Source organism: Musa acuminata, chromosome BXJ1-4, assembly GCF_036884655.1.
Source record: "Musa acuminata AAA Group cultivar baxijiao chromosome BXJ1-4, Cavendish_Baxijiao_AAA, whole genome shotgun sequence".
Lineage (NCBI taxonomy): Eukaryota > Viridiplantae > Streptophyta > Magnoliopsida > Zingiberales > Musaceae > Musa > Musa acuminata.
In genome coordinates this window covers 1,930,630-1,943,541 of record NC_088330.1, presented here as the reverse complement: position 1 = coordinate 1,943,541, position 12,912 = coordinate 1,930,630, and the positions used below count along the sequence as shown (strand labels likewise).

The 12,912-nt window shown below is 37.8% G+C and overlaps 2 protein-coding genes across 4 annotated transcripts; both read left to right on the top strand.

Moving 5' to 3' along the window:
* Positions 1-400: 400 nt before the first annotated feature.
* LOC135640905 (transcription termination factor MTERF8, chloroplastic-like) lies at positions 401-3,562 on the top strand. Its single transcript, XM_065155755.1, has 2 exons — positions 401-1,693; positions 3,201-3,562. The coding sequence occupies exon 1, from the start codon at positions 479-481 to the stop codon at positions 1,634-1,636; it is 1,158 nt and encodes a 385-aa protein (XP_065011827.1). The 5' UTR covers positions 401-478; the 3' UTR covers positions 1,637-1,693; positions 3,201-3,562.
* A 3,048-nt stretch (positions 3,563-6,610) lies between these two features.
* Positions 6,611-12,698, top strand: LOC135640901 (transcription termination factor MTERF8, chloroplastic-like). 3 transcript variants are annotated; one of them, XR_010497487.1, is made up of 2 exons: positions 6,611-8,920; positions 12,308-12,698. XR_010497487.1 is itself a non-coding variant. In XM_065155743.1 (2 exons), the coding sequence occupies exon 1, from the start codon at positions 6,797-6,799 to the stop codon at positions 7,967-7,969; it is 1,173 nt and encodes a 390-aa protein (XP_065011815.1). In that variant the 5' UTR covers positions 6,611-6,796; the 3' UTR covers positions 7,970-7,997; positions 12,308-12,698. The 3 variants fall into 3 exon arrangements, 2 of the variants coding, with proteins under 2 accessions (XP_065011815.1, XP_065011805.1); XM_065155743.1 differs by having other exon boundaries at positions 6,611-7,997; XM_065155733.1 differs by having other exon boundaries at positions 6,612-8,010.
* The last annotated feature ends 214 nt before the right edge of the window (positions 12,699-12,912 follow it).

The window sequence follows — 12,912 nt, the reverse complement described above, 5'->3', positions numbered from 1 at the left end:
TTAGGATGTAGGTCTTTTCGATCAAAATGCACCTCTGACATAGCAACACCTCCTACAACGAAGATGACGACGACGATGATGACATTTGATGAATAGATCGTCCTACTTCTTTCTTTTGTCTGAAACTTTCGTCTACATCCCTCATCGTCATCCGATCGACGATGTCTATTTTCTCGCAAGTCCTCTCCTTCGTCGCTCTAAAATAAATATAGGGATTATATCCGACAAAAAAAAAAAAATCTTTATAAAAGAAAACCTTTTATTATCTTTAGTTGTTACACAATAAAAGTTTTTTCTCCCCTCAACAAACTAAAAGTTGACGAATAAAAAAAAATGACGCATGCGGTCGCAGTAATCTCCGCCCGGAAAAATGACGAATAAAACCCTCAACGCACTTCTAGGGTTTAGGACGCAGGTACTTCCGGCCTAAACGCGCTCCTCTAAACGCACTCCTACAAAGAAGAAGAAGAAGAAGACGATGGCATTGATGAATAGGTCGCCCTACGTCTCGCTCTTGTCCAAAGCACTTGCATTCGTCCCTTGCTGTCGTCCGGCCGATGCTGCCCTTTTTCTCGCAACCCATTCTTATTCCGCCGCCTCCGGTGCTCCAGAGAGCAGCCTTATGGCTGAATACCTGGTCAGCTCCTGTGGCTTCCATCCTGATCAGGCGGCCAAAGCCTCGAAGCTCCTTGGTCGCGTCGAATCCCGCCACCAGCCTGACTCCGTCCTTGGCTTATTTAAAAGCTACGGTTTTGACAACACCCAGGTGAAAAAGGTCATATCTGCAAACCCCCGGTTTCTTCTCCTCGACGTGGAGAAGACCCTGGCCCCAAAGTTCCGAGCTTTGCAGGATCTGGGCTTCTCCTGCTCCGACATCACCCACCTCGTCAGATCGAATAACCACGTCATCAGCCACAAATCCCAGAACATGTTGGCCAAGATCCAATTATGGCAAGGCCTCCTCGGGTCCAACGACTTACTGATGAAGATATGCAAGAGAAACAGGTGGTTTCTCGGGTATAGCATCGAGAAGAGGATCCAGCCTAACATTGAAATTCTAAGGGATTGCGGGATCACGGATCAGAAGCTCTCAATGATCCTAAGGCAATATCCCGTCCTCATAACCCAGAATGCTGAAACCCTGAAGGCGTTAATCAGTCGTGTCGACGGTATGGGAGTACCTCGCACCTCGGGGATGTTCCTCCTGATCCTGAGTGTGCTCCAGAGCATCTCCGAGAAGAACTTCAAGGCTCACTTGGAGTTCTTCAAGGGCTTCGGGTGGTCCGAGGATGATTTCCTTGCTGCATTCAGAAAGGCTCCTACGTTTGTGCGAATTTCTTTAAAGAGTTTGCAGAGGAAGATGGAGTTCTTGGTAAATGAAGCCGGATGTGCTCCATCTCATCTTGCACTTCGGCCAGATATTTTGTTGTTCAGTTTGGAGAAAAGGTTGATGCCGAGGCATCAGATTGTGACAGGCCTGAAGTCTAGGGGAGTTTGTATCAGTAACCTTAATATCTCTACATACGTGAAATATCCAGAGAAGAAATTTGTGGAGAAGTTTATCAACTGCTACAAGGAGTATCCAGAACTCATTGAGTTGTATAATGTAGCCCCCAAAAGCAGAACTGCACTTTGATCGTGGAAATGCATAATGCATAGCACAAGCTTTTGTACCAGCAAGATATGTTTCCAGGTTCCAATTTTCCACTATCTGCCTAACATGATCTACAGTTTGCAACCAAATAATTCCTGCCATTTACTTCGTTTTCTGTGAATGTAAGATGAGTTTGGATGCAGTAAGAATATGAAGAATGTTGAGAAGATTTGTGATGGTATTGCCGATAGAGTTAATTGCTTGTTGATAATCACTTGTGTAGACGCCGCATGGAATTGTTATTCTTGTCCCATTCGTTTTAAGTCTACTGGAAGATATCAGACTTATGTAGGTTATTGGACACCTGAAGTTTTGAATTGATTTAACTATGGATATTTGGTAATTTAGGTTTCGAGTTTTGGTTAATTTTTCAAATGATAAGAAGTAGGATTCTTTTGGATGGTATGGTAGGATGCTTTGGTGATTTTGAGCTGGATGATGAGGCTTTTGATTTAGGGTAACGGTTGGTCACCTTTTATATAAATTTACTAAGTCCCTCCTATCCAAAACCAAACCCAAAACCCAAAAAAGGTAGATGAGGTTGGGTTTCAATTTTTTGTATATTTTGTTTATCAAACTTTGTTCTCTTTCTTAAGTGATTAGTTTGAACCACTTCTTTCCTTTTGCTGATTGGTCAATTCAGTTGAAATTTCTCTCTTTATAAATGCAAAACCTTAATGAATACCAGGTTGCCACCATGATAGTTTGAAGCTGACTGTCTTCTTGAGAATGAAGTTGTAACTCTTAGATTTATGAAGGAAACCACACTTTCCGTATTGACAATGTTTTGTTCACAATTTAAGCACTGGAATATACAAGTTGTCCTTTACCGATTTAAGCATTTGAGTACGGGGGTGGTCTAAACTTCATGCACTTCAGCTCAGACTGGCCAACTCCATTTGGTCCTGCCCGTGAGACCAAGTTCCACGTGGCTGCCTAAGGTCCTGCCCATTAAGTCAAGATATTTCTAAGAGTTAGAATCTTTGGTTATATTTATGATATGTAGTTATACTATGAAAATCCACATTTCAACTTTTTTGGCTTTTGCTACTATATGTTTCTTTTGCATCCTTTGTTTGGTGTCTTATTTTTGTCAAAGCTGTAATAGCTATCAAACAAAAAGTTGATCTGGAAGTCTAGTTAATATGTCAAATTATGCAGGTTGTTTTTATGTTACAAACTTGTGCTTCAATGTGACAATAGAGCATCTCTAAATTTATTGTCTAATAGCAACATGTAATCTCGAATTTGATTCCAGCCGTTGGTTCTCCAGATTCTTATATATGCTATTCTGTTGTAGTATAGCATGCCAGTCTCGGCCATACCTCCGATTTTTAATCTTTTGGTGTGTTCCTTTTCTTAAGACTTTGTTGTATTGTTGTCTCTGGACAACAAATACATCAAAATAATCTTCCCTGAGGTATTGTACCATGCTAATCTCCAGTAAATGTTGTATGTGTCGTAGTTCCAATCTTTTGCATTGTGCTTTTTCTTAGGTATTCATACATTATTGGCCTTGGAGAATTAACTGCAGTGTCTCTGGCAGGTACGTACTTGGTCAAATTAAACTGAAGCACTGCTTACTCTTGTTGAGTTATCGGGATCAAGAGAAGTTTTAGATGACTTGCACCCTATCGCATGTTGATCATCGTAGAGATGTTTTGCTAACAAAGGCTTGACTCGTTATCAGCGAAGAATTATACATGTACTGTACTGCCTCAGAATTAGCTGCTGGATAGGGTCAGGTTCTTTCAGTAGGAAAAGACTGATGCTGTTTGCAAGGCTTGATACTTTTTGTGGGGGATTTAATCTCATCATCACAATGCTCCATCTCAGTGCACGGTTTAGAATGCTAATTTTATGATCAGTCTTTACATGAGTACAACTCAATCAGGTTTCTTAGGTTCATGAAGTGCATTGATGATCCTTTGTCTGTGCAGTACTTACCTTTCGAACTTAACTCTATTAAATGCAAATAGCCAAAGATCGTAAAAGAGTTGTCTGTCACAAGATATTGTGTAGGTACAAAGAACTCCAAAAGGTACTTGTTTTGTTTGCAACCTGGAATTCCTCAATAATCTAAGGAAAAATCATGGGAACTTATTTGGAACTTTCTTCATGATATATCAACGCATCCATCTCGTGTCTTTTATCTTCCTCCATTTAGATAAGACAACACACTAGATATCACACACAGCAAGAGCTTCAAATTCTTGTTATCTACTGGAAGGATTTATCTGCGTGTGAGTTTCTCTTGGAATCTTATCTAATATTAGTGCAATTATTGGGTATGTGGATGATGGTGTTGGCTTACCCCACCTCCAATCTCCAAACTCACAAGGATTCATATGATCGCCTCCTTTGCAAAAGGCCATGGCTGGCTTCCATTCTTTTACCTCCTCTCTTACTTTACAACTGAGGTTGAATTCATCCTACTTCATTGGCAAGATATGGGTTCAACATCGGTACTTTGAATCAAGGTAAAATATAAGTACTCATTTACCAATTCTTCACTTGGTTTTGCTTTAATTTTAGTTATGTTCCACTCTTCTCTACTGCCAAAATCTTAACTTAATTTGGCCATGTTCCAGAGACAAAGAAAAAGCTTTTAAGGTACTTGGCTTTTTGGGACAACATAGAAACAGGGCAAGGATAGAAAGAAGAGGGAAAGATGGCACTTAGTAAGTGCCGAGCATAAAATATATTATATGCTATATATTAATTTAAATATTGGGATTGAAATCAAATAACATATATTAGATACCTTTCAAAGTTATCTGAAAAATTATCTATATACGTAGGATCACCATCCTCGGATTCGAATATTATAAGGATATTGATGGTGTCATGAGTATCGTCGACTGATAACTGATTGATCCACTATCGAAAGTGCAAGTTTACCCAGGTGCATTTTCTTGACTCATGTGGGTGACCTGATGGGTGAGACAGCATAGGCGGTCCGATCAGATGTCGTTCTATTGGCGAGGACCCGATTCAAGATGATCGGGTAGGAGGTTTAGAGTCTTCTTAGTTGCGAGGTTCTTCCCTGGGGTTGGGTCATCCATGTGTCCTCGAATGATGGATTGTCTTATGGTTGCATAGTTGCATCCTAATAGTGATGTCATCTCTTGACCGTCAGCAATCTTGCATGATAGGCCAGCATTAAGGGTTGCCCAACGCATTCCTTCCGATGCTTAAGTCAACGAAAGGGGAAAGATAATAGTGTAAGCTATATGACTAGGTTAGTGTATAGAGAGTCCCCCCTCTCAGCGTGAGTTAATGAGTTCCTTTTTATACTTGATCCCTAGGCCTTTTACTGGCTGGCCTTGGATAAGATTAGCAAAATCACCTGATCATTCTTTGATCTTAATAAAGTAGGGTGGTTATCGGCACTATGGTGTCATTTCGAAGCTAATGACTTGAAACTCTCCATAGGTGTTGGCCTTAGTGACATATGAGTTTGTGTGGGGCAAAATCGTTTATATCAAATGTCGATCTACAAGGAGAACTAAATACTCCTCATCTCTTTCTACCTTTTCATAAGATTATAGTTATTAATGGTTCAGAGACAAGACAGGATGAGAAAGGAACCGTAATCTCTCAATGTCACCTATCGTACTCGTGTATGTGTTCATGACCATTACATCACATAAACATCATGTCATTAGTCCCTATAAGGTCTCATGTATTTATAGACGAAAGTAGAGAGTCTATGATAAATAATTAAGAGAGTTCCTCCCATCAAGGGTACCCCCTAAGGAATCCTACTATAATATAAATTTTATTTCTATTGGCTAATATTCGTTATCAGAATCTAATTAGTTTTATTATATATCTTATTTAATTATAAAGGGTCTTTGATATTCTCCCACTTAGCCCATTAATTTATAAGATATTATCTCACTTGGCACATATTTTGATATTTCTTTCTATTGACTAATATTCGTCATCAAAATCTAATTAATTTTATTATATATCTTATTCAATTATAAAGAGTCATGTATTGTAATAATTTTGAGATGATAAATTGAAAAGAGATTTTGAGTTACTTTGCATAAAGAGCTAACTAGATCAAGTATATATCCCTTAAATTGACAGAATAATTCTCCTATATTGAAAAATAATAAAGAGTGAGAATTAACCGTGAGATATATTACCCAAATTATTTGATTCTGTCGAAGGATATATATACCAATTACAATTCTTGTCAATATATTAAATCAAATATAATCGATTCTAAATCAAAGATAATCATTGGGATACTTTCTTAATCTTGGTATGGATATAATAAGTTAATGATTATAGATGAATGACTTTCTATTTTTAGTGTGAACATGATCATCATCAAAGATTACATGAATTTTTTATTGTTGACTTTAACTTGATAATTAGAATAGCATATGTATTAATTCATCAAATTTTATGATGGATAAGTTGTTTTCTAGCATTCATTCATGTATGTCGGGTCTTTTATAAAAAAATAATTTATAGTATTAGTTTTCTTATCGATGAAACCCTCCATATTCATTTTTACTTAGGTATTTTTATTTAGACAAAAAAACATTCTTATATTTAACATATGTGACTTAATCATAGATATTATTTAAATAAATTATAATTTGATAATTAATTATAAAAGTTTTTAAAATAAAAATAGATATTAATCATCTTCGATGCATATCTATTGATTTTAAAATGATTAGAATCGCTTTTTATATATATTTTTTTAATTTTTGATAATTAATTATCAATTTTTTAATAGCTGATCAAGTCATTTTTAATAGAAGATTAAGGGTATATTTTTGTTCTAACTATAAAAAATAAACCCTAGATAAAAAAATAATAGTGCAATTTTTTTCTAAAAGAACACCTTTTATTATCTTTGGTTGGCACGCAATAAAAGTTGTTTCTCCCCTCAACAAACTAAAAGTTGACGAAGAAAAAAAAGGACGCCTGCGGTCGCAGTAATCTCCGCCAGAAAAAAAAATGTCGAACAAGGTAACGCACTTCTAGGGTTTAAGACGCAGGTACTTCCGGCCAAATCGCGCTCTTCTATACGCAGCTACGCCACCTTCGCTAGGTTTTAGTAAAGAGAAGGAACCTACAATGAAGAAGAAGTAGAAGAAGAAGAAGAAGAAGACGATGACATTGATGAATAGGTCGCCCTACGTCTCTCTCTTGTCCAAAGCCCTTGCCTTCGTCCCTTGCTGTCGTCCGGCCGATGCTGCCCTTTTTCTAGCAACCCATTCTTACTCCGCCGCCTCCGGTGCTCCACAGAGCAGCCTTATGGCTGAATACCTGGTCAGCTCCTGTGGCTTCGATCCTGATCAGGCGGCCAAAGCCTCGAAGCTCCTTGGCCACGTTGAATCCCGCCACCAGCCTGACTCCGTCCTTGGCTTATTTAAAAGCTACGGTTTTGACAACACCCAGGTGAAAAAGGTCATATCTGCAAACCCCCGGTGGCTTCTCCTCGACGTGGAGAAGACCCTGGCCCCAAAGTTCCGAGCTTTGCAGGATCTGGGCTTCTCCTGCTCCGACATCACCCACCTCGTCAGATCGAATATCCATGTCATCAGCCACAAATCCCAGACCATCTTGTCCAAGATCCAATTATGGCAAGGCCTCCTCGGGTCCAACGACTTACTGATGAACTTGTGCAAGAAAAACAGGAGGTTTCTCGGGTATAGCATCGAGAAGACGATCCGGCCTAAAATTGAAATTCTAAGGGATTGCGGGATGACGGATCAGAAGCTCTCAATGATCCTAAGGCAATATCCCCACCTCATAACCCGGAATGCTGAAACCCTGAAGGCGTTAATCAGTCGTGTCGAGGGTTTGGGAGTAGCTCGCACCTCAGGGATGTTCCCCTTGACCCTGACTGTGCTCCACAACGTCTCCGAGAATAACTTCAAGGCTCACTTGGAGTTCTTCAAGGGCTTCGGGTGGTCCGAGGATGATTTCCTTGCTGCATTCAGAAAGGCTCCTACGTTTGTGCAAATTTCTTTAAAGAGTTTGCAGAGGAAGATGGAGTTCTTGGTAAATGAAGCCGGATGTGCTCCATCTCATCTTGCACTTCGGCCAGATATTTTGTTGTGCAGTTTGGAGAAAAGGTTGATGCCAAGGCATCAGATTGTGACAGGCCTGAAGTCTAGAGGAGTTTGCATCAGTAACCTTAGTATGTCTACATACGTGAAATATTCAGAGAAGAAATTTGTGGAGAAGTTCGTCAACCGCTACAAGGAGTATCCAGAACTCATTGAGTTGTATAATGGAGTCCCCAAAAACAGAACTGCATTTGATCGTGGAAATGCATAATGCATAGCACAAGCTTTTGTACCAGCAAGTTATGTTTCCAGGTTCCAATTTTCCACTATCCGCATAACATGATCTACAATTTGCGACCAAATAATTCCTGCCATTTACTTCGTTTTCTGTGAATGTAAGATGAGTTTGGATGCTTACATGTAGTAAGAAAATGAAGAATGTTGAGAAGATTTGTGATGATATTGCCGATAGAGTTAATTGCTTGTTGATAATCACTTGTGTAGATGCCACATGGAATTGTTATTCTTGTCCCATTCGTTTTAAGTCTACTGGAAGATATCAGACTTATGTAGGTTATTGGACACTTGAAGTTTTGATTGATTTAACTATGGATATTTGGTAAGTTAGGTTTCGAGTTTTGGTTATTTTTTCAAATGATAAGAAGTAGGATTCTCTTGGATGGTATGGTAGGATGCTTTGGTGATTTTGAGTTGGATGATGAGGCTTTTGATTTAGGGCAAGGGTTGGTCACCTTTTATATAAATTTACTAAAGTCCCTCCTATCCAAAACCAAACCCAAAACCCAAAAAAGGTAGATGAGGATGCGTTTCAATTTTTTGTATATTTTGTTTATCAAACTTTGTTCACTTTCTTAAGTGATTAGTTTGAACCACTTCTTTCCTCTTGCTGATCGGTCAATTCAGTTGAAATTTCTCTCTTTATAAATGCAAAACTTTAATGAATACCAGGTTGCCACCATGATAGTTTGAAGCTGACTGTCTTCTTGAGAATGAAGTTGAAAGTCTTAGATTTATGAAGGAAACTACACTTTCCGTATTGACAATGTTTTGTTCTCAATTTAAGCACTGGAATATACAAGTTGTCCGTTACCAATTTAAGCATTTGAATACGGGGGTGGTCTAAACTTCATGCACTTCAGCTCAGACAGGCCAACTCCAAGTGGTCCGGCCTGAGCGACCAAGTTCCACGTGGCTGCATAAGGTACTGCCCATTAAGACTGCTAGGGACTGGTTTGCAATGTATTGAAGAAATGATTGTAAATTTCAAGGACTGAATTGTAAATCGACAATAACCTTTTTGGACTCTGTATCCAATTTGGATGATGAATATAGTGTTAGGTGCCTCATAAAACCTAGATTCTCTTTATGCTGACGTGATGAAATTTTAGTATTCTGTTATTAGTTCATATTTCTTTTGGCAATCAATTTTATATTGATGCGTCTATTGTAGAAATGGAGTACCCAAAAACAGAACTGCATTTGATCGTGGAAATGCATAATGCATAGCATAAGCTTTTGTACCCTCAAGTTATGGTTCCAGGTTCCAATTTTCCACTATCTGTATAACATGATCTACAGCTTGCAACCAAATAATTACTGCCATTTACTTCGTTTTCTGTGAATGTAAGATGAGTTTGGATGCTTACATGTAGTAAGAAAATGAAGAATGTTGAGAAGATTTGTGATGATATTGCCGATAGAGTTAATTGCTTGTTGATAATCACTTGTGTAGACGCCACATAGAATTGTTCTTCTTGTCCCATTTGTTTTAAGTCTACTGGAAGATATCAGACTTATGTAGGTTATTGGACACCTGAAGTTTTGAATTGATTTGACTTCGGATATTTGGTAATTTAGGTTTCGAGTTTTGGTTAATTTTTTCAAATGATAAGAAGTAGGATTCTTTTGGATGGTATGGTTGGATGCTTTGGTGATTTTGAGCTGGATGATGAGGCTTTTGATTTAGGGCAAGGGTTGGTCACCTTTTATATAAATTTACTAAAGTCCCTCCATTCCAAAACCAAACCCGAAACCCAAAAAAGGGAAATGAGGTTGTGTTTCAATTTTTTGTATATTTTGTTTTTCAAATTTTGTTCTCTTTCTTAAGTGATTAGTTTGAACCACTTCTTTCTTCTTGCTGATCGGTCAATTCAGTTGAAATTTCTCTCTTTATAAATGCTAAACCTTAATGAATACCAGGTTTCCACCATGATAGTTTGAAGCTGACTGTCTTCTTGAGAATGAAGTTGAAACTCTTAGATTTATGTAGGAAACCACACTTTCCGTATTGTCAATGTTTTGTTCTCAATTTAAGCACTGGAATGTACAAGTTGTCCTTTACCAATTTAAGCATTTGAGTACGGGGGTGGTCTAAACTTCATGCACTTCAGCTCAGACAGGCCAACTCCATGTGGTCCTGCCTGTGAGACCAAGTTCCACGTGGCTGCCTAAGGTCCTGCCCATTAAGACTGCTAGGGACTGGTTTGCAATGTATTGAAGAAATGATTGTAAATTTCAAGGACTGAATTGTAAATCGATAATAACTTTTTTGGACTCTGTATCCAATTTGGATGATCAATATAGTGTTAGGTGCCTCATAAAACCTAGATTCTCTTTATGCTGAAATGATGAAATTTTAATATGCTGTTATTAGATCATATTTCTTTTGGCAATCAATTTTATATTGATGCGTCTATTGTAGCCTAGAATTAATATTTGTTAGAAGTGCCATGATGCATAAGTTAGACGCTTGAGCATGTGAAAGGATGTTGTTGCATGGTTGTGCAGCATGTTGATATATACATATATGGATGATTGAACAACATTGTCATGATTAGTAGGCAATTTTGAAAGGGATTAGTAGTCGTCAAACAAGCTTATAAGATATTCCTTGCATCTATAGAAAGACGTATTTCTACTGTTGCCGGGCACCACTTGATCCTAGTAATGGACTAATAGCAGGGAATGTGATATGAATTTAGTCTATAAGGAGGTTGCTTCATCCTGAGCAGTCGGACGAGTTCCGATGCAGCAAAGTGCACTAATGGATGTGCTTTTCTCATGATGAATTTGTGAGATCTTTTATTCTAAGTTATGCTCTTTTTTCATTATTATTCTTATCTTTTGCTGATTGCATGAGACACAACTAGATTTCTTGACATCTTTTTTCTACTAAGATAATCCCTATCGATCTGAAAATTACATATTTCAGATGATCCGTAGCTGGGGAGCTAAGGATTGAGAAGTGTTTGGTTCTAGCAATGTGAAGATTGTTATCTGATATTTAATAAAAGTACAGTTAGATGTGTACGCCAGTAATAATGATGAGACTTGATGGGATCCATTTTCCATTATTGTCAATGAATATTATTATTGTGCTCTGTGCATTACAGACGTCTGGATCATGAGTTTACGGAGGGTGTGATCCTCTCATTTTTTGGGTTGGGTCATATTGAGTGTTCAGTGCATAAAATGTTCTTATCAATCAAAAGTGCTTGATTGTTAGCTCCATTTACAGGGTGTTTGGTGCAAAATAAGTGGATTAGCAGTGATCTCGGAAATTGCTATTTTAGTAGGTGTTACTGTCCAGAGGTTGTCTTGTATCGATCATAAATTGTTCTTATCAATAAAAAATACTTGGGTTGTTAGCTCCAATTGCAGAGTGTTTGGTGCAAAAGAAGTGGATTAACAAGGTTCTTGGAAATTGCTCTTTTAGTATGTGTTACCTTCCAGAGGTTGGCATCTGCAGTGTGCTAGTTTGATTACATTAGTAAGGATATGTGGAACAAATTGGAAAAGGAAATAAAATTCTAGGAGTTACTTTGCTAGGGAGAATTCAACCATTGCCAGCCTTCTGGTAATGAAAGAGAAATGAGACTTGCTACCTTCTTGTAGGCCAATTTCTCCCTTCCCAAAATGTATTTTGTTCGCTGTCAGATGACAGCAATTTCAGCCTTCCTGAAATGTATTTTACCCACAGTCAGATTGAAGTCAAGATATTTCTAACAGTTAGAATCTTTGGTTATTTTTATGATATGTAGTTATACTGGTTTATGTACTATGAAAATCCACATTTCAACTTTTTTGGCTTTTGCTACTATATGTTTCTTTTGCATCCTTTGTTTGGTGTCTTATTTTTGTCAAAGCTGTAATAGCTATCAAACAAAAATGTGATCTGGAAGTCTTGTTAATATGTCAAATTATGCAGGTTGATTTTATGTTGCAAACTTGTGCTTCAATGTGACAATAGAGCATATCTAAATTTATTGCCTAATGGCAACATGTAATCTCGAATTTGATTCCAGCCCTTGGTTCTCCAGATTCTTATTTATGCTATTCTGTTGTAGTATAGCATGCTAGTCTCAGCCATTCGTCTGATTTTTAATATTTTGGTGTGTTCCTTTTCTTAAGACTTTGTTGTATTGTTGTCTCTGGACAAATACGTCAATATAACTTCCCTGAGGTATTGTAGCATGCTAATCTCCGGTAAATGTTGTATGTGTCCTAGTTCCAATCTTTTGCATTGTGCTTTTTCTTAGGTATTCATACATTATTGGCCTTGGTGAATTAACAGCAGTGTCTCTGGCAGGTAGGTACTTGGTTAAATTAAACTGAAGCACTGCTTACTCTTGTTGAGTTATCGGGATCAAGAGAAGTTTTAGATGACTTGCACCCTATCGCATGTTGATCATCGTAGAGATGTTTTGCTAACAAAGGCTTGACTCGCTATCAGCGAAGAATTATACATGTACTGTACTGCCTCAGAACTAGCTGCAGGATATGGTCAGGTTCTTTCAGTAGGAAAAGACTGATGCTCTTTGCAAGGCTTGATACTTTTTGTGGGGGATTTTGTCTCTAAAAGGACTGAGATCCTTTCAACTTGTAGAACTATATATGTTCTAGGATTTTATGCCCTCTAAAATTGCTCGCTAAACAAGATCAATTTATTTTTTCTCGTTATTATCAGGTTTTGTTGGTAATGCGGTATCATCCCTGCTTCCCGAATTTAAGATTTCTGATTGGCAACATCTGCTCATTATGGCTTGCAATTATTGTTATAGTTGTGTGTTCAAATATACTTTAGACTAAGAAATGATATAGATCTGAGCATAAATTTTTGTAATTAGATCAAACCAAGAATGAGATATCTTGTTTTACATCATATCAAACTGAACTCTCTTTTAAATTTGTTTC

Excerpts from the sequence above, each read along its gene's own strand:
- LOC135640905 (XM_065155755.1), top strand. The coding sequence starts at position 479 with ATGGCATTGATGAATAGGTCGCCCTACGTCTCGCTCTTGTCCAAAGCA.
- LOC135640901 (XM_065155743.1), top strand. The coding sequence starts at position 6,797 with ATGACATTGATGAATAGGTCGCCCTACGTCTCTCTCTTGTCCAAAGCC.